At 56.8% G+C, this 26,612-nt stretch overlaps 1 protein-coding gene across 3 annotated transcripts; it reads left to right on the top strand.

Annotated features, from left to right (window-relative positions):
• The first annotated feature begins 689 nt into the window (after window positions 1–689).
• Window positions 690–25,901, top strand: RBPMS2 (RNA binding protein, mRNA processing factor 2). Of its 3 annotated transcripts, none has more exons than XR_005258148.1 (9): window positions 690–1,053; window positions 12,317–12,394; window positions 13,039–13,077; window positions 13,566–13,628; window positions 14,444–14,594; window positions 15,597–15,745; window positions 18,436–18,598; window positions 24,351–24,420; window positions 24,634–25,901. XR_005258148.1 is itself a non-coding variant. In XM_038147178.1 (8 exons), the coding sequence occupies exons 1-7, from the start codon at window positions 994–996 to the stop codon at window positions 24,411–24,413; spliced, it is 603 nt and encodes a 200-aa protein (XP_038003106.1). In that variant the 5' UTR covers window positions 692–993; the 3' UTR covers window positions 24,414–24,420; window positions 24,634–25,901. The 3 variants fall into 3 exon arrangements, 1 of the variants encoding a protein (XP_038003106.1); XR_005258149.1 differs by having other exon boundaries at window positions 18,436–18,603; XM_038147178.1 differs by lacking the exon at window positions 18,436–18,598 and having other exon boundaries at window positions 692–1,053.
• Window positions 25,902–26,612: the final 711 nt, after the last annotated feature.

The raw sequence follows: 26,612 nt of genomic DNA, 5'->3' as shown, positions 1-26,612 counted from the left end.
TCCAAGGCCAGGTTGGATGGGGCTTGGAGCAACCTGGGCTAGTGGAAGGTGTCCCTGCCCATGGCAGGGAGGTTGAATGAGACGAAATTTAGGGTCCCTTCCCACCTACACCACGTATAGATTCCATGATTCTATGACTCAAACCCTGCTCCTCCTCCCAGGCCCAGGAACATGGCTCCGCACGGGGCACACATCGATGTCTGTGAGGATGGTTGTGGGGTTGCCCAGGCAGGAGGAACCAGGCTGCTGTCCCCAGGGGACCGGAGAAGCTGTCGGGGCAGATTTGGGGCTGCTCTCCCGAGGCTCAGGGCTGCTGTCCCGGAGTTACAGGATCCCCGTGCTGAGTTCCCAGGGCTGCTGTTCTTGGGGCTCGGGGCTCTCTCATCGGGGGTCACAAGGGTGCCGTCCCGGGGCTCTCGGAGCCCCGCGGGGCTGAGCCACATCTCCCCGCCCCGGGGATGCCCGGAGAGAACGGCATAGCCCCGCCGCGAGATCAGAGCCCGGCGGGCCCTTTAAGAAAGTCGAAACCCGAAAGTTCATCAAAGTTGACAAAGTTTTTCGTGGAAAGGAGGGGAAAAAAATAATTAAAATAACTCGAGCCCAACAACAACAAAAAACTCCCCGCGGTCCCGGGGGGCCGGGCCGGGCCGGGATTGGCGGCGGCGGCGGCCGGGGGCGGCTCCGGGCGGGGCAGGCGGGCGGGTCCCGGCCCCGCTGCTCGGTGCGCGGTGGCGGCACCGGGAGCGGCGGCTGGGGCTGGGGCGCGTCGGCCCCGCAGCTGCGGCTCGTTGCGCTCCGCTCGGCCCCGCTCCGCCCGGCCCGGCCCTTAACAGCGGCGCCGTCCCGGGACGCCGTATGTGAGCCGGGAGGCAGCGCCGTACCGCCCCGCACCGCCCCGCACCGCCCCCGCGCACCAGCACCGCACCGGCACCCCGGCTCGGCCCCGCGGAGCTCCGGAGCAGCCGGCACCACCCCCCGCCCCAGCACCCCACCATGAGCAACCTCAACAAGGACACCGAGCACACCAACGGCGGCGGCACCGTCGAGGAGGAGGTGGGCGCCGGGCTGGGCATGGGAGATGGGGCGGCGGGGAGCTGCGAGCGGCGCCGGCACTGGGACCCCGGAGTGGCTGGGGATGGGGGACGGGGACGGGGCTGGGGCTGGGTCGCGACGGCGGCGGAGAACTGGGAGCGGCAGCAGGACCCGGGACGGGGCGGCGGGGACGGAACGCCAGGGTGTCGGGGGACGGCGGGTGGAGCGCAGCGTCGTCGGGGAACCGGGGCTGGGGTGTTGGGGATGGAGCAGGGCGGTGTCGGGGACCGCGGAGGCGGCACCGGGGCGTCGGGGAAGCCGGGAGGGAGCGCAGCGCCTCTTTTGGGGAATAGAGGACCCGGTGTCAGGGCTGGACCCCCGGGACGTCGGGGAACCGGAGCCCAGATGCCTGGGCTGCTGCGGGCTGGGAAGCCGGGGCTAGGCTGTGGGAGCCAGAGTGCGGAGGTGTTGGCGAGCTGGTGCTGGAGTCCCCGGCCGCCCCGAGGAGGAGCCGGGGCCGGGCAGGGCGAGTCCCGTGCTCAGCCCGGTGTCCCTGTAGCCCTGTGGGGCAGAGGGCTGGCAGGTCCCCGCCCCATCCAGCGCAACCGGTGCCCGTGGGCATGGTGTCCTGTTGCCACATCCCTGTAGCTGGACGGCTCCTGGATCCAGCACCGTTCTGCCCGTGTGGGCTGCAAGGGAGACACTTGGACAATAGTGGAGGAGCCCCTGCCCGGCTCCCGTGTGGGCTGGCAGCCTGGCTGGGGCTGGAGGACTGAGCTGACCTGCTGGCAGCCCCTTTCCCCAGGTGCCACTGCAAGCCAGAGCCTGGATGCTGCTGGATTCAGGGCTGGGAAGGCTAGTAAGGGTCGGTTGTCTGTAGCCCCATGCCAGAGCTTGCAGCCCTCCACATTTGCGCTTTGGCTGTTGGAGCCATTGGCTGATGTCATCACTGCACCTCTGGAGCAGGTATTGCCATAGTGGGTTACTAGCTGCCCTCCATCTTGGAGAGGGCTCTGGAAAATGCCTGGCCTTGGAAACGTTTTGCTGCAGTCCTCCGCGCCTGGCCCTCAGGACTGGGGAGGTGCTCAGTCCCCTCCCCTCGCTGTCCTCCGTGCGCTCTCGACGCCGCAACATGGCGCCTGGCTTGCTCCACCACCCACCGGGGCAGCGCGGGCCCTGCGCGCCAGCTGACTCGGGGCTAGCGCGTCCCCTGGGCTTCAGCCCCGGCGAGGGTGACCCGAGTAATGGCGTGGAATGGATTGGCAGGTGGTGGCTGTAGCGAGTCTGCCCGCAGCGTGGAGCAGGGCATAGGTGATGCGCTGGTGCAATGAGATGTGGATGCTGCGGGTGGCATGTCCCAGCGTCACCGGGTGGCACTGGTGTGGGTGGGCTGAGAGCCTGAGCACCTGGCGCCCCGTGCCGCTCCCGGTGGAGGGAGGTTCGGTACCTGGGGGTTTCACAGGCTGTGCATGCGTGCGCACAAGATTCTATGCGGCTCCTCAATCCAGTTATTCAGTGGCCTGCAAAGCTCCCCGAGGTTGGTGCCACTTGGTGCATCCCATCCCAGTGGCGTTGCTCCAGCTGAGCTGGTGCCTCACAGGTGGTGGTCGGGTGTGCTCCTGGTGCTGGGCAGGAGCCAGTGTGTTCACCACTGCCAGGTGGTTGTTTGGCAAAGAGGGTGCTGGAGCATTTCAGGAAATCCTCACCCTCTGGAGAGGCTGGTCCTCTTGGGAGTGAATCTTGATGGCTGGAAAACTGAGTTAAAGATGGCATCCCTGGGGAGCGTGCAGGGGTTGGACAGAAGGAGCTGCTGCTCTCCGCTGTGCAGCCTCCAGGAGCGTGCGGGGAGGGGCACGGTCTGTCCGCCCTGTTGGATGGTCTGTGGCCTCGCTGGGTGTGTCTGTCACCCTGCACCCAGGGCTGCAGCACAAGACTCGCCACCTGGGTTAGGCTGGGACTGGTGAGGGGGTTAATCTCCCAGTCCCTGGTGGGATTTCTGTTGGAAAGTCCTTTCTCCACCAGAAATAATGCTGTGGGTGGTGAGCACAGTTTGAGCTCCTTGGTGGCTACCCTGAGCCTACTCTGAATGCTTGTTTTTCCAGTACCTCCTGGCTGACCAGGAGCTGCTCCTCACTGCAGAGGCTAGTGAAGGCATAAGGAGTGACCTTGTGTTCAGGATCCCAGCACGGTCTGGGGGCCCAAATTCTTGCCCAGAAGCTCCCCTTGATACAGAGCGATAAATACATTCGGTGCAAAGTGGAATCCTTCGGTCCCAACATATGCGGGAGGGTGTGCTGGAATATTTTCCCACACTGCATGGATAACGCTGCCAGATCCTGGCGCTGCGGACACTCCTCCACCCCCCCACTCCCCCCCACCATGCACCTCCTTCACCGCCTCCCCAGGCGTTCGCAGAAGGGCGCCGTGTGCCCCAGATACAGCGGGGCGAAGCTCCCAAATTCAGCCTTTCCCTTTATCTTATCTGTGAGCCCCTGGATCTCGCAGCCGCTTCCTGGCTGGTGACATGCGGAGGACAGGAATGCCTCTCGCTCCTCTCGAGGTCGTTAACGGGAATGTTAAACAAACAGGGCCTAATGTCAGTCCCTGCTGTTCCTCACCAGACACCTCCCCAAACGCGATCCCTCCCCACTTGCTGCTATCTTCTGTTTAATTTTCCAGGCAGCCACCAATCTGCGTGGCTGCATCTCTCCTGGCAGTCCCGAAGGGTAGTGAGGGACAGGCAGCTGCCTAGGTGCTGCACTCCCACCCCTGTGGCAGGCAGAGCTTTTCCCAGCGGCTGGAGGAGCTCTCATGCTTCCCGTGGACACTGGGTGTTGTGTCCATGGCTGCATAGCAATAAAACCCTGTGTGTTCACCCTGCTCTCTGGAGTGCCTGATGCAGACGTGTTAGTTCTACTCTAGAAATTAGTTCTTGCTCTTCTGGGAAGTCACCGGGAAGTTGTAGGTCTCCGGAAGTGGGAGGAATCTGGAGCTGGCTGAGTAGATGCTCAAACTGGCAGTTGAAGTCTGTGGTTATCCTGTGTGTCCTCCTGGCTGGTCGGAAGGGCCTGTTTGCAGCTTCATGGCTGGTGGTTGCCGCTCTTGAGGTAGAGCTTGGGGATCCCAGGCTGCTGAAGGTGGGAAGCGTTAATGTGAAGTTGTGCTGGGAGAGCCCAGGTGAGGACCTGGCTAAACTCTGCCAGAGAGGGTCCTCTTTGGAAGAAATACTTCCATGTGACAGGGTGAGGCCCTGGCACAGGCTGCCCGGAGAAGCTGTGGCTGTCCCATCCCTGAAAGTGTTCAAAGCCAGGGGGGATGGGGCTTGCAGCAACCTGGTCTAGTGGAAGGTGTCCCTGCCCATGGCAAGGGGTGAAATGGGATGCTCTTAAAGGTCCCTTTTAAACCAAATCCTTATGTAATTCTGTGATTTTCCCTGTTGGTCCATGGAAGGCTGTGGGTTAGAAATCTCTCTGTTGGAGAGGCAGAAGACTCTTGGCTTCCAGACAACCTCCTCAGTAGCAAGTCTTACATCCCTTTTTCCTTAGCTGCTGCACTCCAGGGCTGCCGGAACTGCCTGGGAATGCTGCTGGTGAGTGGGCTGTGTTATGTGCTGGATGTCTGTAGCACTTCATGGACTGGTGCCAGGCATCTCTTGACTTCTGTAATCTCTGCTTGAGTGGACCTAGATACCTCGTGCATGTGTGGATTCCAGCTCTACAGCTGCAAACAAATAAGGTTAGTGTAAGTTCTGGAGTCAAATGTCTCCTCTGATGCTGCTCTTCACCATGAGGAACATGAAGCTGTAGTAGTTACAGCCACCACTCGCTAATCCTCTTGCACTTGGCCCGCCTGAAGCAGGACGGTGCCTCAGAGCTGTTTTCATGCATCCTAAAAGTCCCCTAAGTGCTAGATGGAGCTTTCTGTCAGTGACAGATTGTTGGCTGAGCAGACACCCTGGAGTCACCACGCACACAGGGGTTCTGGGAACTGATGTGTTCCCAGACATACTCTTGGTCTTGAGTTGAGCACTGAGTTGCTCTGACAGGAGGAGGGATGTGGGAATCTGCCCATTATCTCCTTGTGTCCTGTGAATACCCTCTGAAGGAGCTTCCTTCTCCTCTCTCACTCTTTCAAATCTAAATGTCTTAGACACGAGTCGGAGCGTCGACATCCCAACTCAACTAGTCCCCATGATGTGGCAACTTCTTTCTTCTGCCACCTAGGCTATTAAATGAGACCCAGCTTCAGGAATTAGTCTTCCTCCTTGGCTAATCTGAGGAGCTGCTGAGCAGGACTTTCCCTCCTTAGCCTCAGAATTAATGGATTTTTGGTGGTGCTTGTGGAAGTTGGGAAGGGCCAAACTCAATGGTTCCCTTTCTAGGTCTCTGCTCTGCCCTCACCAAAGTAGGAAGGATGTCCTTTGAGATGTCTGGGAGGTAGCCAAGAGTAGTTCAGCCTTTGTTGTCCTTCCTCATAGCTCTGCTTGAGGATCTGGCTCTGTAGGAATTCAAGACTCTTGCTGGAATTAATGTGGAAGGTTGTGGAGTGGAAGATCCTTTGCGTTTGCTGGTCTTGGCCATGCCAAATCAGGGAGACTTTGCTGCTGGGGTCACAGAGCAATGCTGCTGCCTGTTGTGGAGCTCTGCCTGAAATAAAGGCTTCAGCTTGAAGCTTCACTGTGGCATGACTGTAGAAGTGAAGTGGTTAGACCTTGCTACAAGACTCAGCATCTTCCTGCACCTTGTGGGATAGTGGAAACCAAGTTCCTCCTGTGTGCCTGGCCCTGTGAAGGGACCTGGTGGGAGGCAGCACCAACACTGGAGCTGCTGAACCTGGCTCATACTGAGTGTGATCCTGAGCCAGGCAGCACATCTGATATGGGGGAAGTAGTGGCACCAGGGGACCCTGCCCTTGGCATGGCAGAAGTGGGTGCTACAGGCTTGGCAAGGATGCTCTGGCCACTGCCCCATAGGGTCCTGGTGTGCTGGGGTGGCTGCAAACCTGAGGGCGCAGTGGGTGGCCTTACCCTTGTGGAGGTTCTCCAGCCCTGCTGCACAGCCCAGGAGAAGCTGTGGGAATGTTTGACCTCCCCGTCTGGGGTGGTTCCAGCTCTCCTCTGCTGCAGGTGGTGACAGGTTCTTGCATTGCTGTGGGGTCAGTTGTGGTGTGTCTGTGGGTCAGAAGCTGTTGGCCTGGGGATGTGTGTCCTTCCCATCTACTTCCAAGGATGGGAGGCCTGTGTCTCCCTCAACGTGTAACTGCCCTGGGTCACCTGTGGCAATGGCCTGAAGCACAACATGGGCCATGGATTGGGAGAGAGCAGCCAGAGAGTGTGTTGTGGGTTCGGGTTGGCACTTTTGGTCCACATTTTGGTAGCACATCCCTTCCCTGTTGTCTAGTGGCACTGTCTTGCTAAGAGCTGGACTGTTGCAGTGTTGGCTTAGTCCTGTGGGTGGTTGTCCTCCCAAAAAGTCTCTCTGTGTTGCGGTGACACTCCGATAACTGCTGTCCACAGTGAAGAGCTGCTGTGAGCTTTCAGCTCTCCATCACCTGGCTTTTATGGAGTCCTTGCTTGTTGGGCTGTGGAGGTACCTGACATGCTGCATGGGGCTGGGGCATGGCCATTGGTGTGCTGACCCAAATTGATTGATTGATTTGAGTTGAGATTGGGTTGATTTGAGGAAAGATTGCTGCCTCTGGATGTGTCCTGGAGGCATGGGACTGAAAAGTGCCCAGGAATCGTGTGGTGGGGTGAGGCAGATACAGATGTACTCAATGAAAAATCTGAGGTGAGAACATTTCTTGTGAGGGTCCTGCTTCCAGACCCATGTCTCCTGCCAGTCTCTACCCTGGGGAGGAGCCTGTTTCACCACTGTCTCCGGCCTGGAGAGCAGGTGCCTGGGTGTGGGCAGGAAAAGCTGGTCCATAGCAGGCAAAGTCCATGGCTCCAGCCGATGGTGACAGGTGTCTGTGGGTCCCCAACACCAGAGAGTGGCGGGCGAGGATGTCTGGAGCCCAGGGCTTAGTGTGGTGGCTGGGTAGGGCCAGCATGGGTGTGAGTGTCCTTCAGCATGTTGGCTGTGGCACTCGAGCCTGTCGCCTCTGGCTTAGTGAACCTCTTGGCAAGGTGAAAGGTGATGAAAGCAACCTGAGGGTGCTCAGCCAGCCCCTCCCTGTGCCCTGTTGGACAGTAATCTCTTGGGGTTTGTGGGGCTGACCTTTCCAAATGTTTCTTCGGCTTTGAGCCCCTGTTGAGGTCCAAACCCATCTGGGTGCTGTTCTTTTTGTGAGAGGCTGCAGAGACAGAGGTGACGGGACTGGATAGCAGGAGCAGGCATCCATGGCAAAGCCACACCAGCAGTGCTTCCTCTGCCAGGGCCGAGGTCTATTCTTGGGTGCTGTCCTGTTGTGCCTGGACTTATCAGCTCCCATGTGCTTCCTGCTCTCCCGGAGTGGGGCTGGTGCCTCTCCCTGCTTCCCCCTTGTCAGTGTCTTCCCCCGCTGACCACAGGGGTGGCGGAACCCCACTGACATCCCCTGCCTGACGTGGGGGAAGAGCACTGCTGGGGAGAGGCTGCTCTGGCTATGAGCAGCGTGGAACACCACAGCCTTGGGGACAAAATGCTGATGCACTTGGGCTGGCTTGTGGTCAGCCTTCTTCCCTCTGGGCCAGGGGGACGTTGGTCCTCCTGTGCCTTTCGTGCAGAAGGCTGTTTTTTGGAGGGAAATGCCTGAAGCCTGCCTTGCTTCAAGCGCTGGGGGAGGTTCAAGGCCCTCTTTCCCCTCTGGGGATGGGTGAACATCTTTCCAGTGGGTGGGAGGCTCTGGGCTGCCGGGCTGGAGCGGCTCCTGGCCTGATCCTTTGCTGGGGCTCGGTGTCATCCTGCCTGAGGACACCGGAGCTCTGCGAGGGCAGCAGCCCCCCGGCTTTTGCCTCCTCTCTTCTGACTGGTGGAGGGGAAACTGAGGCATGGAGCGGTGAAGTAGCTAGTTGGAAGCCCCTTCTCTCGGGATTCCTGCCCCGTGGTGTGGAGGCTGCCCTGCTTGCCTGCCGAGCTGTCCCTCCTACAGACCGCACATCTCTCTCTCCAGTTTTCTCCTCCCTTGCGGTTCCTGGGACTTTGTGCTGAGGACCAAAGCGGCCCCGGGTTGCAAAGGCAGGACTCTGCAGCCCCACGGCCCGTGTCAGACACCGAGAGGAGGATCCTGTCCCATTTTTCAGCCCCGCCGCTGGACTCTGTGCGCTCCCCTCCCCGCAGCCCTGTTGTGCAAGCTCGCCGCCCCATTCCGCTCCCGTCCTTATAAGTCCCGGCTCCGGGGGCAGCCGCAGCCTCGCCGCATTCCAGCGCTCTCGCGTCAAGTGGCCCTGGCTGCATCGCGGTGGCCAGGAGCGGGGCTCTGTGTCCCCCTCTGCCCTCGCTGGTGACCCCCGATACCAGGCAGGCACCCCACTGAGATGCTCGCCAATGGGAAAAGCTGTGGTCCATATCCCTGCGCTCCTGGCACCACAGAGTGGCTGCCAGAAGTGGAAAGTGCCTTTGGGATGCTGTGGCAGAGCTCGTCCCTGTCCTCAGCAGGATGGCATGGGGCTGGTGGCATAGGAAATGGCTCAGTGGACCTATTGGTGTGAACTAGTGGGAAATGGCTCGTTTCTAGGAACAGCTGCCACGACACTGGGGTGGCTTCCTGGAGAGGGGGAATGTCCAAGGCACAGTGTGGGGGAGGCGTTGGAGCACATTCCTGCTGTACCTGTGCTCAGGTGTCTCTGAGCCACTGCTGGTAAAGGCTGGTGTGCTGCAGGTGCTGGAAGTATGGATCCAGGACCAGGCCAGTTTTGGGGGGCTGGAGTAGCCCAAGCTGTGCTGTGGGTGATGTAGTGGGAGGGCTGATTTCTCAGGGGAGGGTCGGCCTTGCTGGCTCTGGGAGGGGGATTTGGAGCCGTGTTCTAACAAAAAAACCCCAATCACTGCAGCTTCAGGGGATGGGTACCTGTGCCCTTGCATCAGACACTTCTGACATAACTCGACCCTTTTTGGGCTGCAGGGCAGCTCGGAGCTCTCTTTTGAGAGCTCTTACTCCAAAGCAGCTGTGGCCAGGAGCTGTGGGAGCTGTGCTGGTCTCCTGGCAGCGCTGGGGCTGTGGCAGCACAAGGCAGGTGCTGCTGCTTGGCTCTCTTGCAGCCTTGGTGTGAAGCTCCTGGCTGTGCTGGCCCAAGGTGTGTGTCTCTTTGGGGAGATGCAGCTGTGTGAGGACTGACACTGAGAACTAGAGGACTAAATGGTGTGTCCATGTCCCTCCTCCTCCTGCGTGGGAAGCTATGCTGGGATCCTCCCTCTCTAAGAGATGGCCTAGATGGTCTTGTCCCTCCTGGCATGAATCCTGTTTTCCATGGCTCTCCTCCATCTCTATCAGGTGTTTGGACTGGGGGCATCCCCAGAGGGGCAGGGATGGGGGAGGGAGAATGTTTTCTGCAGGGCCTGCAGCAGTGTGACTCTACTGGGCTGTCCTAGGGGAGAGCTGTTCCCTGTCCTGCTTCCCCCCATGCCCATGTGTCCAGCTCAGATCAGTCCTGGGTGGGCTGTGACTGCTCTCACCTGGCATCAGAGCCTAAGAATGAGCAGAAGAACATGGTATTCCTGGAGATCTGCTCCTGCTGGATGTCTGGACATATAGTTTGGCCCAGACAGTTCCTCATCCAGCCCTGGATGGACGTTTTTGATGGTGGTTTGGTTTGGTGTTTTTTGTCCTTTGCCTTTTCCAGATGCACTGTGCGGAGGCTGGATTCAGTGTTGGGCGGCATGGACTTGAAGTAGGGCATGATTTAGCAGAAGTTATCCTGGTCTCCCTCTTTCCTTACCCTTCTCTAGGTCACTTATGGATGTGCTGAATTGCAGAGATAAAACCATCTGCTTGGTCTTGTTGCTTCCAACAAGCCATTCTGAGCAGGGGCTTCCTTAGTTTGTCTCGAGACCCTCTTTGGAGAGGTTAGCTGGTGGCATTTGGAATTGCCCAGGCTTTGGAGCAGTGGTAGCCCTTGCTGGGTGCTGTGGCTTGGCTTTCCAATGCCTTCTCGATGCTGTGGATGGTGACAAACAGGACTTGGAGGCCAAAGGGAAACTTCTGGCCAGCGAGAGATTTCTTGCTCCTGTCCTTGGCAGCAACTTATGGGGCTGGCACTGGGAGCCTGTTACCTCTGACAAAGAGCTTTCCTGAGCACCTGCTTTGCTGTGTTCAGGCTGATGTGAGGGCTCCAGCTCTGGCTCCCGCTTCCCTGAGCCACCAGGCATCTTCCATCCTGTCACGCCTGTCGCAAGGACTTACCAAGTGACGCATCACAGGGCCATTTAGAGACCCAACAGGGATGCAGATTTCTGTCTGCTCGGAAGAAAAATCCATTCTGGGGGCTGAGCGCACTTGGATCCTGAAATATTGAAAAGGGACAATGCTTTCACATGGCTGAGGCACATGTGTGCCACCGCGCTCTGCGCTTCTCTCCTGCAAGAGATGGCCGTGGGTCTTTTGGGAACGCACTGCGAGTGCTCTGTGGAGCTCATGATGAAGTGCAAGCACTGAGGTCTTAGAGGCAGCCAGCAAGCCAGGAAACAGTGGCATTATGTGGGGTGGGATAGTTGGGGAGCCTGTTAGACTGAGCCTGGGCTTGGAAAGTGTTCCTGGAGTGCTGCAAATGGCATTCTGCTTCCCAAGACAGTGCAAAGCAACAGTGTGTGGTAGAGCCATCCATACTGAAGGGCCAGGGGAGGGGATGGGAGGGGTGCTCTGGTTCTGCTCCTGAGATGTGCTGGGCCAGAGAAGGGCTCCTCACACTAGTCTAGGGGGGGACAGTGGCAGCCCTTAGCATGCACAGGAGAGCAGGAGCACCCCAAGCCTTTCACAATCACTGTTCATCCTGAGGGCTTTACCCTGGGAATGGCATTTTTCTGCCTTGGCAGGACTGTCCTGGGCACAGGAGCTCAAGAAGGTGAGTTTTCATCCATAAGTAAGAGAAGCTTCCCTGTGTGATGGAGTCTCTATCTGGCTGCCCCCAAAGAATTGCAGAGGCAGGGACTCCTGTGTTTCCAGATCTGCCTCCAGCCCAGGAGCAGGGCAAGCGTATGCTTGGTAAAAGTGGTTTTGGATACAGCTCACTCTGCCTGGAGAAGGGGAAATGGCTGAGCAGAACAAAAAAGGGAGCAGAGCCCTTCTGCCCTGCAAACATAATGGGGTCACTCTGTGCTGGAAGCAGGCCAGGAGATGAGCTCTGGCTTGGGGCTCCTGCTCCTTGTTAATAATGACAAGTGTCTTCATGGCTTTGGTTGTGCATAACTTCCCTTTCCAGCTCTGTGCTGATTTTCAAAAAGCCTCTGCAGCTTCATCATGCTGCTTCCCATGGAAATAGTCTGCCAGCCAGTGTGCAAGGAGAAGGTGTTCATGATGAGTCTGACTGTTGAGCAGAGTTCTCCCAGGCCATCAGCCTTCAGCACTTTCTCTTGCTGGTTATTCAAGTGAACTATTATCTATCATTTTAATGGATTATCTATTGAAATCCTCCCCTGGCACTGTGTTTTTTGCTTTGACATGAGTGTGTTTGGACTTGGTCCATGACTTGAACAGCCTGGGAGGAGCAGGTGGCTACAGGGGTTTGGCCCAGCACAGCTGCTCTTGGCTGGGCACAGCAGAATAACTGCTCTGAGAGTGGGTATGAGAGCAACTTCTGAAGGGTCTGAGGTGTGCTGGGGAAGGAGGTGGGATGGACCCAAAAATCTTCCTGCAGTGATGTTCTGGGGCTGTTGCAGAAGTCAAAAGCTACGAGTGGGGCAGTGAGATGTTTCTCAAAATTCAGGGCTGTCTTTGAATTGGTGATGGAATTAAAGTGCCAGGGTAGGTTGAGGAGAGGAGATCTAGAATGTGATCTGTAGAGAACTGGGGTTTGTACTGAACCCTTTGGACCTTTGGGATGCGTCAAGCTTAGTTTTTGTGGCAGTGTGTGGTCTTTTCCAGTTTAGCCAGCAAGGTCCTGTCAGGCTGTGGGGCTGGTGTCCATGCCTTCATCAACCCAGGCCATGATGCCAGGGACTGAATTTTTGTAAAGGCATCAATCCTTTGAGGTGGAGGCCAAAGGGCTAGGTGTATTTTATCCTGGACAACACTCCTCTACTGCAGGGAAGGGTTAATGGGCCTTTGATGCAAGGTGTCCTGTTCTTAGTGCACTTCTGAGCTGTGCTCTGTGCTCCTGCTGGGGCACCAAACATCTCCTTTCAGTACGGCTGGTTGGCCTCTCCCCTAGGTACGGACGCTGTTTGTCAGTGGCCTTCCAGTGGATATCAAACCCAGAGAGCTCTACCTTCTCTTCCGGCCATTCAAGGTAAGGAGGTCTTCAGGTCTGGTTTTTGGAGGGGAAAATGCTGTTTTGTGGATGACCTGGCCCCAAAGGTCTGTCAGGGGAAGTAAGGGTGACATGGGAACCTGAAGACAGCACAGGATCCCATGACTTGTGCTCAACTGGGAACCTCCAGCTGGAGCCTGCCATTGGAATCGTGCTGTCTCTAAGCTTGATGAAACCTGCTTGGTCAGCCCTGCTGCTCAGCTGGACCAGCCCTTCTTTGAGGAAGTGTCCTCATCCCCCAAACTCCCCATCCTTCTCGAATAACCACCCAGGCTGTCCTATGGGAAGTGGGGTTCCCTTGTCTGCACTCCTCTAGCACAGGGAGGGTGCTCTGCTTTCTCTAGGCACTAGCCAGGGCAGGGTGCTCATCTTTGTAGCTGGATGAAGAGCTAGAAAATGGAATTTCTTCCCAAAGGGCCAGGATGGAATGGCTAAAATACCTGCTCTGCCCCCAATCTTCTCTACTGGTGGAAAAGAAGTGTTATTGTCCCTGTTTCTACTGTGGCCCCTGCCCTGTGGAGGGCTTGGTGCTGCAGGAACTCCTGGAGCTGTTGTGTTGTGTCTTGGTTGTAGCATGGCCTCCTCAGGAGCCTGACACTGACTTGCTTTCTTCTCTCCTGCAGGGTTATGAGGGGTCACTGATCAAGCTGACTTCAAAGCAGGTACCTCCTTCCAGCCAGTGTATTTTTGGCTTTTGCTATCAAACTGGACATGCCAAGAGGGGGGAGGGGAAGGATCCCATTTCACTGTGTAATGCACTGTTTGGGCCAGACCAGCTACACAGAGGGGCTCTACTGACCCAGAGTGTTCTGAGTATCTCCATGTCTTCTCCTGCTGCCCTGGGTGAGCCCTGAGGCTTCAGCCTCAAACCTTGTGCTGCCATCAGCCTTCCCCACTGCCACGCTGATCAAGGCAGGGGTGGCCCTGCTGGGGGCTTGTCAGGGTGTCCCCGCACGTAAGAATGCCAAAGCATTTGTGGTGGGAGCAGATGGAGAGCAGGAATCTTGAGCCAATGACCCAAGCTCTGCTTGAAGCCCCTGTGCAGCTCAGGATGGTCTCTTCTGCTGGTTGTCTGGGGCAGAGGGAGTGGCAAGGCAGCCTGAGGAGCTGGAAGAATCTTCCAAACTGACATAGGTGTTGTTTCTTTTAGCCAGTGGGTTTTGTGACCTTCGACAGCCGGGCTGGCGCTGAAGCAGCCAAGAACGCCTTGAATGTGAGTACCCAAAGTTCTGGGAGGCTGAAGGGGCTTTGGGCCCTGTACCTTGCTGGACCCAAAGCTGAGGGCAGAGACAGGGCAGGGTCCTCTACCAGCTGTGCCCTGGACTATGGAAGTGAAATGATCCTGCACCATCCCACCAGGGAGGCAGGAGAGCTGTTCAAGGCTGACATCAGCCTGGGCAAATGGATGCAAGCTGTCTCTGTGTAGTTTTTGACCACTGGAAGACAGCTCTGAAGCTGTGGGGACCTGCTGTGACTCAAGAAAATATCTTGAGGATGGTCAGTATGGAAAGGGCACCCAAAATGATCCCCATCCTGCAGGAGTGTTGGTGGGATCTGGTCAGCAGGACATGGTTCTGCTGTGCTGTAGACCATGCCTTGGCCTTTTTGACATCTACTAGTGCCTCTGCTCAGGCTGGCAGAAGGTGTAGAGGGGAGCTCCCACACAGATGGGGGTTATTCCAACTCCAGTATAGACAGTTACCCCAGCTTCAGCAGACAGACCTTTCCTGAGCCGTGTCGGTAGCCATCCCTGCTGTAGTGGTTGGTGAACTGCACATAAGGAGCAGAACTGTGTCCCTCATGTTGGAAACACTGGTCCTGGGTCTAACGTTAGTCCTGGCCAGCTAAAAGTAAAAATAAAAGCACGTGGGAACTTGAGTGTTGCAGTGAGGTGACAAAAATCTGGGCATGTGACTGCAGTGAGGTGGCCTTGGTTTCTCACTTGGCCTTTGCTCCATGAATAACCACAGCCTGTGCTTGGACTGGAGCTTCACCTCTGAGAAACCCCTGTGCTCTCTCCTGTGGCAGGGCATCCGCTTCGACCCCGAGAACCCCCAGACGTTGCGGTTAGAGTTCGCTAAAGCCAACACGAAGATGGCCAAGAGCAAGCTGATGGCTACACCCAACCCCACCAACATCCACCCTGCCTTGGGTGCACACTTCATTGCACGGGACCCCTGTGAGTATGCTGGGAGGGGCTGGGAGGTCATGGCTCCAACCTGAGAGAGGCCCAACTCTGCAAATGCTGCCTCGGTGGAAAGGAGCCCAGACCCATCTCTGCTCTGCCTGAAATCTGCCAGGGGCAGGGAGGCCAGCAGGATGTTGGAGCCACGGGAAAATAACAGGCATCTGGGCAACACAGAACTGTCCAGACATGAAAGTTGGATTTGGTAGCTCAAGTGATACTATGAATCTTTTAAAGAATCCCTAAATGTGAAGCAAAAAGGATGAGTCCTGTGCTACCACCCTCTGTGTAGCCTGGTGGGCTGAGTAGCCCTGCTGAGGCTTATGGGGTGACCTGTAATGTGGCTCTGAGCCCCCTGTCCTGCCTCCTGTGGCACCACCCTGAAGGAATCCGTGAGTTTCGGGCTCTAAATCCCCCCGGCTTGGGATTTATGCCCTCACGGATCCTACATGGATGAAGTAAAGGACGAGAAGCGCTCTTTCTCCACGTGGTTCTGATGTCCTGTTTATTAGCTGGAAGGGGACATCTGCTGCGTAGGGCTTCCAGGTGAAGAAGAGAGAGAGAACGCCCAACTCAAGGGACATTTATACCCGCGGAATGGGAGGCGGGGACGGAAGGCCACAGCCAAGGGGACACAGTGAGGAGGGGCGAAGGGAGGGGCTTCAAGGGACAAATCACCTTACCAGGGGGTACCATGGGAAAAGTTCACCCAGTGCAGAACATCTAAATACCTATATAGTGCATCACAACACCACCCCTCTGCTGCCCGTGTGGACCAATGTCCAAAGCACACATGGGGCTGTAATGCAACACGTTCCTGGGTTCTCCTGCCGAGGCTGGGAGGCTGGAGGAGCAGCTACGCACACGGATTTTATACCTCATCAAGATGGCAGCGCAAAGCTTTAGCCTGGGGTGGGCAATCCAGAGCCTGTTCGCAAAGCAGGCTGTTGGGGCCAGTACTGGGACGCTGTCCCCTTGTCTCCTCCTCCTGTCTAGATGACCTGACTGGAGCGGCTCTCATCCCAGCGTCCCCGGAGGCGTGGGCTCCCTACCCCCTGTACACCACGGAGCTGACCCCTGCCATCCCCCACGCCGCCTTCACGTACCCGGCCGCTGCTGCCGCGGCCGCCGCTCTTCACGCTCAGGTGAGTCGCTCCCCACCTCCCGTGCCGGGCTGGGCCCTCCCATCTCCCGCCACGGCGCTCCCGTTCCCGCGGTCTCCGCTTGGCCGCCCCGACCCTGGCCTCTGCTCCTTGGCTCCTGGGCAGAGCCTGCTCCCGGCGGCAGGGCAGCCCGAGGAGGGCTCTGTGCAGCCGAGAGCAGGCACAGCTGGGTGATGATTTCTGACCCTGCAGGTCCAGCCTGCTTTCCCGCAAGGGGCAGGCGGGTGGGAGGGAGTCAGGGCTCGATTTCTGGCCGGTCCTGTTGCTCCCCATGGCCAGAGAACTACACTGAGGGACTGCTGGGAGGAAACACTTGCTGCACGTAATGTAGCTATGAAATGTCATCCCAAGCCACAGCAAAAGCAACAGGCTTAGCTCCGTGCTAAACTGAGGGGCTCAGCCTAATGACTCGAACACTTCCAAAGCTGGAGGAGGGTGTCCTGCAGGAGATAAGTGACTAGAGCCTTGCCAGAGTGAGGAATTGTGATGGAACAGGGTGTTAGCCACCCTCGGTACAGGCTAGTGAGGAGAGTCATTCCATGCATGAGCCTCTGGAAGTGCAGATGGTGGTGCAACCAGCTGCCTGGTGTCCCCAGGTTTGCTTACTGACAGCTGAGGATGTAGGGATGCCTGTTCTGGTCTGACACGGATGCTTTAATGTACAGAGACCACATAAACCTTGAAACCATGAACATGCAAAGGGCAAGCCAAAACAGAGTAGCAGTGTCCTAATTCCAAGTTAAAGTGCTTGGTTTGAAGCACTTGTCCATGAGAAGCTGGAACCCCTGTCCCTGCCCTGCTCAGTGTGACCAGCCAGCTGTGCTCTGCCTGCTTCTGTGTCTGCTCCCCTAGTGGTGCCATGGGAGACCGGGGCAGTGGGACTGAGCACTGGGGCTTAGCCTCTGCTCTCTGCCCTGCCAGGCAGGGTGTTGACTCCTACTCTTCCCTGCTGAAATGGAGAGCAGGAGGAGCTGTGTCCTCTCACCTTGCTGTCCTGGCTGGCAGTGAGCTATGTTGGCCCTTGGGCATCCTGTTGCTTCCTGCAAGCTTTGTGATGGTAACTGCCCAGCTTCAAGCCAAGCTTGCTTCCCAAATGCCATGTGGAGTGGATGCCAACTCCTGTCCTCTGTCCTGCCCCTCTCACACCTGCAGATCTCTCCTGCTTCTGCCCTTCTACAGGTGAGCTGTTGTTGGGCTGAAGCTCTGGGGGGTTAGGGAGAAGTACATTGGGGCTCAGGACAGGACCAGGAAGAGCACTGGAATATTCTTCCCCGGACCTCCAGAGCCAGGCTGCTTCTTTACTAGGAAGGTTGTGCTTGCTGGTGTTTTCCAGAAGTTGGTGGTGGTGCCCACAACTACAAGGCTATGCTGTGCTCCTCAGTGGCCCAGGAGAGAAGTGTCTTCCTGCTCCTTGTGTGTGTAGGGTGGTGATCAAAGTTGAATTGTCCCTGGAAGGAAGGACCAGGAAAAATCAACCCCTCTGGCCTGAGGTGGTTGATGGAGATGGAACTTTTACTGCAGTTTCTTCCAGAGTGGTCACTGGTGACTATATAGGGACCCTAAGTGTGAGGGTCCCAATAAAACTTCATGGTGCAAAGTCAGGGAGAAACTCTGCTCTTGTAGAGTGGAGGGTATTAAGGAGGCCTCCAGCTACGTCTTTCCCTTCTGGGGTCTTAGTTCCTGCCCTCCAGCTGGTGAGCTACTGGTTTCCAAAGAGGTTGTCTGGCCTCATCATAAGACCCTGAGGAGCTCCTTGTGTAGGTAGAACTCCCTGCCCAAGGGGGTCCATGGGTGGTGACGGGCTCTAAACTTAGGGAGCCAGTGCAGCCCCTCCAGGCTGAGCCTGGACCCAGCTCTTTTCCAAAGAGGCTGCTGGGCAGTCCCAGCCGCTCCTGGCTGTGCTGAGCCGGTGCTGACCCCGCAGGGGCATGTCCTGGCACAGGATATGTTACCAATAAAATTGAGCGGGGTTAAACATTACTCGTGCTGGCAGCTCTGGGCTGGAGCCCTGTCCCTTGCAGAGCTGAGGGTGGAGCACAACAGGGAGATGACTTTTGCTCACAAACTGGGCTAAAAGCTGTGCCCTTAGTCCCCATGTGCTGAGCCCTCTGCCCTCAGTGGGAGGGGCTGGGCTGGCTCACTCGTGTGGTGGGCTTATGGGTTATTCCCCAGAACAGTCACAGCTCTTCCTCCTGGTGGAGTGGTTTTGGCTGGAGGGCATCCCTGGGGATGGCCAGAGCTGTAGCAGCTCCACAGTGATCAGCCTTGAGACAGGCAAGAAGTTGGAGGATGTAGCTAAACCAGGATCTTGTCACAAGAGATTTAAACCTGAAGGGCTCATCTTCTTGCAGAGCTGAGTTCAGCAACGGGGAGAGGAGGTGGCCTGGCCAGGTCTCCTGAAGAGCTGCCTAGCGGGCTGGCAGGAGGGATGAGGGGCAGGAGGTGGTGAGAGGCTGGCCTGGCCTCGGGAACCCTTGGTAAGCCACTCCCAGCCGATGGCTGCCGCTCCTGGCACGTCCATGCCTTGGCGATGCTCCGGGCAGGCACCGGGCTGCTGCAGCTGTGACTGTAGCCTGACCCTGCCCCACCGGGGACTCTGCTGACTTTAAGATTGTCCCATCTGCCTTCCCTCCCTCCCACCCTCTCTCAAATCCCTCCTTTGATGTCCCTAGTGAACTCCAGCCATGATGCCAGCGCAGGCTAGCCCCGAAGCTCAGAGCTGTCCCTGGAGATGGGACGCCCTAGTGATGCCTTATTGCAGCTAGTGGAGTGGCTGTACTACAGCTCCATTCCTAGAAGTGTTAAGCATGATGGCAGCCACGTCTGGAAAGACTGGTAAGGTAACCATCTCTCCTCCAAGGTGCACTGTGGGATTTGCAAGCTTCTGCCCATCTCTGTAGCCCGTATCTCCTTGGCAACCCAGTGCATGGGCCTCACGCTACCCACCCACCAGAGCCTGGGGAATGAGATGCCAGGCCTTCTTTCTAACCCACATCTCCAACTTCGCAGCACATGACATGGCGCACACAGCATGGCACCATCTTACATCAGCTCCTCCCAGCTGAGCCAGGCTCGGCCAGGCCCTGCCTGTGGGAGGGGAGCAGCCCGGTTGAGCTGGGGCAGAGACCACCCTGCCACTCGGCCTGAAAGAAACCTGGTTTCTCCCCAACCTTGACCCTTCGAGGGCAACCAGAAATACACCTTGACCTCACTCCTGGCACACGGTGGGGGAGGTGAGTGACGTGGTAGTTGATAGCACACGACTAAATTTTAGTGGGCACCTTAGACAACAGCACTTGCCGGTCACTTTGTTCCAGAATCGCATACCGGGACAGACCCTGCCCTAATCGTGGGTCTAATCTCACTGCTTTCCTCTCTGGTAATAGAAACGGAGCCAGTTCCTACCTGGAGCTTGACTTCTCTCTTGCAGCCTGAAATCACAGGCAGGACAAGGTTGTGTGAGCTGTAATGGAGGGAATCAGCAGCCCTGGGAGAGAGGGCTGTGTGGTGTAGGAGACTGGGAGCTTGGGAAGAGGGAAGGGCCTGGGACTGGTTGGCAGGGGGATGGTTGATGTTTGACTGAAGGAAATGAGCCCTGGTTCAGGTCTCCCTGCTGTGGTTCTGAGCAGGCCTTTTCCTCTCTCTGTGGAAGTGATGATAAGAAAAGAAGCCACCAAAGATGAGGGCCCAGGTCTGCCTTTGCCCTTAGAAAACTGTGAGGTGCAAAGATGTGCAGAATTATAATTTCCCCTCCTGGGAAGATGGGAAGAGCTTGATACAGGCATAGGGACAATGATACAGCTTGTCTTGTTCTGCTTGGTCCTGGTAGGCAGTCTGAGCATTGCTGGCAGGATGGGGTTGGGCTGCATTGTGTCTCTGAGGCGGAGCCACTGCTTTTGGGGTGCCTCTAAACCAGGCTATGAGTGGGCAGCAGGGGATGCCAGGGCTATCCACGCTTATAGAACTCTTGCCGAGATGCTTCCAGCTGTGGCAACACTCCTGAGAGCAGGACTCTGCTCTGGGCAGGACTTGCTGTGGGAAGCAGGGGTTGGATGCAGGATTGGCCCATAAAAACATGGCCACATGGTGTTTTTGGGAACGCAGCACATGTGTTGGGTGCCTGGAGACCCTGGTAGGTGTTTCCAAGGCAGTCAGCCAGGTCAAGGCCTGAGGGCATAGGGATGCCAGTCTTTTTGGGAGGGGGCTGCCCAAGGTTCCCTTGAAGCATCCACTGGAGACCTTGAACAGATGGCAGAGGTTGGGACCTGGTTCTGGGACCTGTCCAAGTGAGTGGTGGTTGGAGGGAGCAGTCCTGGATCATGGCTGTGGGGTTGTGCAAGAGCCTGGAAGGACCTTGGGACTTCCTGGCACTGGGTTGAGGCTATCCCCTTGATGAAAGCAGAGGTTGGTTCCAAAGCCCCTTTCCCCTGCAGCTAAGCTGACAGACCCGCCCTAGACTGGAGACAGGATGAATTTTCTGTCCCTAATAACTTGTTGCCTGTTGGTGCTGTCGTGTAGGGACTTCCCAGGATTATTTCTCTCTGGGCAAGCTCCATGCTTCCCAGAGATGCGAAGCCTCTTGAACAAGACGTTCATGGTTGTGGCAGCTTTCTAAACTCCATGACATAGAGGTGGCATAGCTGGCCAAGCAACCCCAAGCCAGCAATTCCCTCCTAGCCAGGGAAAAGTAGGCAGGAGATGCTCTGAGCATCCTCCAAGCAGGGGATGCTCCTGAGCAGCTGTCCTCAGTGAGTGGTGGGTGAAAGGGACTGCTGGGCCATCAGAAGAGACTTGTGGCCAACAGTGGCTCTCCCTGGCTGGCTCAACACGAAAGAAAACAACGCAACTTGCTGTAAAAAGGGAAATGCTTGTTTGCTGCAGTCTCAGAGAGGGGTGTGTCTCCCTGAGCCATAGGGGTGCAAGGCGTTGGACTGATGGATGGATGCACACCTGTTAAAATGTTCCTAAGCAAGAGGATGGATCAGTGCCTGCCTTGTCCCACATGCTCCTCGCCCTGGTGTAGGATGGTGTGCTGATCCTCCAGCTCTCCCTTGCCAGAGCTCCCTGGGAGATGCACGGGCTCACTCCCACTGCATCTGGTTTTCCTGGTGGTGGGCTGAGCTGCTCTGCTCCTACACCTCATCATGCCCCCACACCAGCCCCCGAGGGGCCCTCCAGCAGGTGGCTGGGGTGCAGTGCCCACTGCTGGGGTGGGTGTGTGTCCAGCACACACCAGTGGGTGAGGTGCTGCCTGTCCTTGCGTGCCTGGTCGCATTCCAGGGGCTGTGTTTCCGGACGGAGCAGAGCAGCTCTTGCTGCTCAGCGGGGGCTGCCCAGGGCTCGCACACGGTGACCTGCAGTGCCACCTGCCAGGCGCTTGTGGCTCGCCAGGCTGAGGATCTCAGCAGCACCAGTGAGGATGCTGCTCTGCCCTTCAGCAGCTTGGCAGCAAGATGAAGCTTTTGGATGTGTTGGTTGGATCCTACCAGCTCCCAGGAGCACGGGGAGTGCTTTGTGCTTGTCTGGTCCCTGGGGACCATTCCAGCTGTAGGGATAGATCGGAGCTCTAAGATGCTGGGGCTGGCTGCAGACCTCGAGGTAACTAAGGAGAAAAGGCAGGTCCTCCAAGCCAGAGGTACTCTGAGGAGGGACCTGTGTACCTGGTCCTTGCTTCCCCTCTTCTGAAGGATGTGCTCTCCCTGAGGATGGTGGACAATTGGATACTTAAATTCTGAGGGCAATTGGGAGAGACAGAGGAGGTTTTGATGAGGAGGTGAAGCTCTGATGGGCTGTTTCTCTGCCCCATTTATCATTTCATTGTGACTTTTAGGCAGCTCCTGGTGTTGTGCTGCAGAAAGGGAGAGGTTCCTGGCCTCTGGGAGGTGGAAGGCAGAGGCACGCATTTCTCCTCTCCAGCTGTTTCTGGGACAGATGTTGAAGGCAGCAGCATGAGGCTGCTGCAGTTGGCCAGCAGTGGCTGCCTCATCCCTGCGAGCAGGAGATGTGTCTGTGGTGTGACCAGACTCCTTTCCAATTGTGAGCTAATGCCTCTCCAGAAACAGCAGCGTCTCTTCCAGTAAAAGCCTCTCTTGCTCTGCTTTCCTCACCCAGCACTGAACATCTCCATCAGTTCTCAGCTTCCTCCTTGAAGGATGTAGTATTTTGAGGGGTGTGAAGAGAAAACTGTCTTGGCAGGTGCCTAGAGAGTGTCCTCTTGGCTATCTGCTCCCTCTGATCCACAGCTTCCAGTGTTTTCTGCTGGCTTTGGGAGCCCTCCCTCCTACTGAGTTCCTCAGTACCCTCATCCCATCAAGCCCTTAATCTTTCTGTAGGCTGAAAGAGCTGGCAGGTCATTCCCTCACTCTGCCAGCATGTCAGAGCCTTGGATTGTACCCAGGATTGTCCCGTCTGTAGCAGCTCCTGCAGGGCTCCAGGCTGAACCCCTCTGCATGCAGGGCTGGGCTGGGGGCCTGTGGGGCCACGGTGGGTCAGGCTGGGTGGGTTTGGTGTGTGAGCATTGTAGACCTGCAGGAGGAAGGCAAGGAGGGGTGGTCCATTGCAGTGATGGTTTATTAGCTATGAACTAGCTCCAAACAGAGCTACAAACAGTGCATGTTTCAAGAGAAAATCAGGACTTCTGTTCAGAGTGGAGGCGCTGAGGCTCTGCAGGGGGGCCAGAAGGTGGCCCTGAGGCCAGGATGGAGTGCCACCAGGCTGGGCTGTACTGGCTCATGTATGGCCTGGCCGTGCTGCTTGGCCGAGCCTACGTGGGGAGGAGGCAGCTCTCAGGGTTAAGCACTTCCAGCCTTGGGAAGGAAGGGGGAGTTTCCTGTTACTGCTGGGCAGGAGGAAACTGCTTCCAGCTGTCGAGGGGAGGGGTGTGGAGTGGGAGACACTGGCCAGGGAGGACGGCTGCAGAGGAGATGTGGCTCTGCTGAGCAAGCACCTCCTGGTGACAGGGGACAAGAAACCCCTGTCCTTGCTCTGGCAGCTGTGGTGGCCCTGTAAGCTGTCAGTGATGCTGTGCCAAGCCTTCCTGGGTGCTGTCTGTGCACAGTGTGGTGGCCCTGACTGGGCAGCAAAGGTCCCTCTCCCAGGCTAAAGGAGAAGTGAAAAGACACTCTGTGTGGCACTTTGGTGCTGGCACTAGGTGGGAACCCTCACTGGGAGGGGGGTCTTGGTAACATCCATGCCCTTGATTCCCATGGCTGGACTGACTGGGATGCTGTGCCGTGAAGTGAGGTATGGGGCCAGCTGGGAGCTGATTTAGTGCCACCCACTTGCCTTGTGAAGGTGTCTGGCAAGAGTCCAGCAGATTATGGAACCATGGAATGGTTCAAGTTGGAAGGGCCCTTAAACCAATCCCATTCCACCCCCATGCCACGTGCAGGGACATCTTCCACTAGACCCGGTGGTTCAAGTCTTGTCCAAACTGGCCTTGCTCTGAGCTGATGAGAGGCTCCTGTGAGGACAGAGCTTCTGCTGACTGGCAGGGCTCATTTAGGAGCCATCTCCTGGAGAGGGACTCAAGGGCCACAGCTCGTGTGGCTGCAGTTCCTGGCATTGCAGCCCCAGTGCCTGTGGGGAGAGAGCTTGGCCGCTGCAGGCAGCAGTGCCGAGGTTGTAGCAGTCTGCTGCACGTCTCTGCACATCCTTGGGAGAGGAGCATCTAGCCAGGCTTGTTGGGGTGAGGGGACATCTGTGCCAGGATGAATGGGACAAGGGGAGCGGCTCACGTGGGGCTCCAGGGGGTTTTCTGCCACTTTTCTCCCCATCTTAGAACCAAGTCCATCATTGTGCTGGTTCCTGAGCGTGCTGAGGCTGGGCTTCTCTCCTGGCAGCTGGGGAGGGAGGAGTGGGGGGTGGCTGCCGTGCTCCACTAGCAGGACCAAGTTCCAGTTGCTGCTCCTGCTGCTGGATCTGTGCTCAGTCAAGTGGCATGGGCTTGTGTCCTGCTGCTCTCAGGCTCGGAGCTGCTGATGCAGCCCAGCTGGACACACTGGCCCTGCTGACCAGATGGGATCATCTGGATGTCCCAGGCTGTGGGGCTGGGTGTTGCCAGCTCGCTGTGTCTCCTAAGAGGCTGGAAAGTGTCTGTTCAGTTACTGTCCCTTGTTTGCTTGTTAGGTCCCCATCCAGCCCCTTCTTTGGCAAGGAGCAGGACTGAGAAATAGATGTGGCAGCAAGCACCTGCCTCCAAGGCTTCCAAGGGAAGCCTCCAAGTCTTGCTGGTTTGCAGCTATTCCAAGTTCTTCCCATGGTGTGGTTTGCCTGGAGCCGCTCCTGGTAGCAGGGTTGGGGCTTGGAAAACTCCATGGGCATCTGCTGTAGTAGATGAGCCACTTCTTCCCCCACACATGTCCTGTAGAGGTTGTCTGGTTTTAATGTGTGGTCTTGAGATGCCTCCTTTGGTGGCTGAGGGTGGAGCTATTCAAGCAGTATTTGGAGCTCACCCTGGAGCCTCCTTTCCTGTGCTGGAGACATCTTTGCTCCATGGACCTTGCAGATGGCTTGAAGGAGCTGAAGGTTTGTACTCTGGCTGAGGTAATCCTGGATCATGGACCTCTGCCGTGGCTTTCTTTTCCAGATGCGCTGGTATCCTCCCTCTGAAGCTACCCAGCAAGGATGGAAGTCTCGTCAGTTTTGTTAGTTCATTAGTAAGTAATTAATTACTCTTGCTCTTCCTCGGGTTCCTTGGACTCTTCTGGGGAGGAGGGATGGGAGCCTGGGCTCAGCCCTACACCCCCACCTGAGGATGTGGTTGGGTTTCCTGGATGGGAGCAGGGAGACCCCCCAGGCCCTGGGCTGGGGCGGAGGCTGCGGGGGACCCTGAGGACCCAGGCCCAGCTCACCACGCTCCTCTCCCGCAGTGTCTGCCCTCGGCTCGTGTTCCTCCTCCCTGCCTCTCCGCACAGGGGTGTGCCGGGACGATCGCTCCCTCTCCTCTGGATTTGGTACGTGGCCAGAGGACAACGCGCCTGGCCCCGCCGCGCTGCCCCCGGGCTGCCAGCACCCCTGTCCCTGGACTGTGAAGCCATCGTGGCCCCAGCCATGGGCTGTGCGCTGCCTCCACCCCTCTCTCCATCCGTCCCTCCCTGCATCCCTCCCTCAAGCCATCCCCAGGACCTCCTCCCTGCCTGAGCTTTGCCATCCGGCTGCACTGAAACCCAGCCGGGGGCCAGGTCCTGGGCTTCCCCAGGCTCTCCCTGCCCCGGGGGCAGCTCGGCTGAAGGAATCGAAAGGCAAAAATGGGTTTTGCATGTTTTCTGGCATGAATTAAAACACTTAACTTGTGTCTGTGTGAGTGTAAGTTTGTTTGTTCTAGCGTTTGTGTAACCGTTAGCAACAGGTCTTGGCCCAACGGATTGATCCATCAAGGTTTTCCTCTTGCTTCGGTGAAGACTTGGCTTTGAGAAATACTAACTGTCCTTGTCTCACCCCTTCTCCCACCTCCACCCTCCCCTCTCCAGGACGACCAGAAAAATTTGAAAAATGCTTTTTTTTTTTCCTTTTTTTTTTTTTTAAGTATGATGCACTGGGTTTTTGTTCTCATCCATTCTGCTTGTTTTAAAGTCAGGGTTATTATATTATTTTTTTCCTTCTTCAAACTTCTATATATAGAACAGCTGTAAAATATCTAACCTCTTTTTTTTTTCCCCCCCACATTCTTCTGATTGGAGAGCATCCAGTCTTGCCAAATAATCAGCCATCCTTATGGGAATACCGAACAAAAAAAAAGTACGAGTATTTTTGTACCATGTGTAATAAGGAAATATTTATGCATCATAAAGAATTTCTTGTGTGTTTGTGTGCAATTAATTATTATTATTATTAAAGAGAAATTGTAATCCTGTAAGATAAGTTAATGTTTAGTTAAAAGCTTGAAAAAGAAGGGTTGTCTTCTGTACCAATGATTCAGTCAGGCATAGTAAACAAGAAATTGTGCAATTTTTGTTTTAGCATCTTATTGCTTGGTATTGAAGTGCTTTAAGTATTATCTGACCATGGCTGTCTCGCTTGTATTAAAAGATTTGAGAATAAGTTGCTCTATAATTGCTGATCCTATGAGAATGTGAAACTGGATAATATATGAAATGCAACCAAAAAAAAAATATATATACCCAGAGGCTGCTGTGACTTTTTCTGTGGTCCGGGGTGTTTTCTTGTGGGAATGGTGTGGGATGCTTCAGGCCTGGCCTGGCTCCTCCCTGCTCGCGTTTCCCAGGCTGGAAGGATGCGGGCTGCTTTGGGATGCAGCTGAGGAGCAGGAGCTGGGAGCAGGGCGAGCCCGTGCCTGGCCGGGCATGGGCTCTGGGGGGTTGGTGGTGTGAAGCTCTGCCGGAGGCCTCTGCGAGGGCAGCCCTGAGCTTTTTTGGATGTTTTTGCTCCCCCTTCCCCGCGTCTGTGCAGGCTGAGGCCTCTCCTCCGTGCCAGCAGTGCAGAAGGAGATCTCCATAGAAGGCAAACGTTCTCCATGGCTGGAGCGTTCCCCTCGGCCTGCCCAGCCCCTGCTCTGCTGCCTGCGCTGCCCAGCCTTCCTGTGGCCTTATCTGTACCTGCCAGAGCGGCGGTGGGAACGGCAGTCCCGGGCCCGGGGCAGCTTGTCCCGGTGGGAATCTCGCTGCGGGGCCGGGGCTCTCCCTGCTGCGCCTCCCGAGTCCCGGCCCCGCTCGCTGACCCCTGCGCTGGGGCGCTGCACAGCCCTCCCACGCAGCTTCCCGCCCCGGGATCACTGCTTTCCTCTCTCCCCAGGCCTTCGAGGGCAGCGCTGAACGAAAGCAAGGGAAAAAAAAAAGAATTAGCAAAAGAAAAAAGGCAAGTCTAAAAATAGCCGCCCTGGCCCCCGCGC

The sequence above is a fragment of the Motacilla alba genome, chromosome 10 (assembly GCF_015832195.1).
Source record: "Motacilla alba alba isolate MOTALB_02 chromosome 10, Motacilla_alba_V1.0_pri, whole genome shotgun sequence".
NCBI lineage: Eukaryota > Metazoa > Chordata > Aves > Passeriformes > Motacillidae > Motacilla > Motacilla alba.
This window is presented reverse-complemented; position numbering and strand designations above follow the sequence as displayed.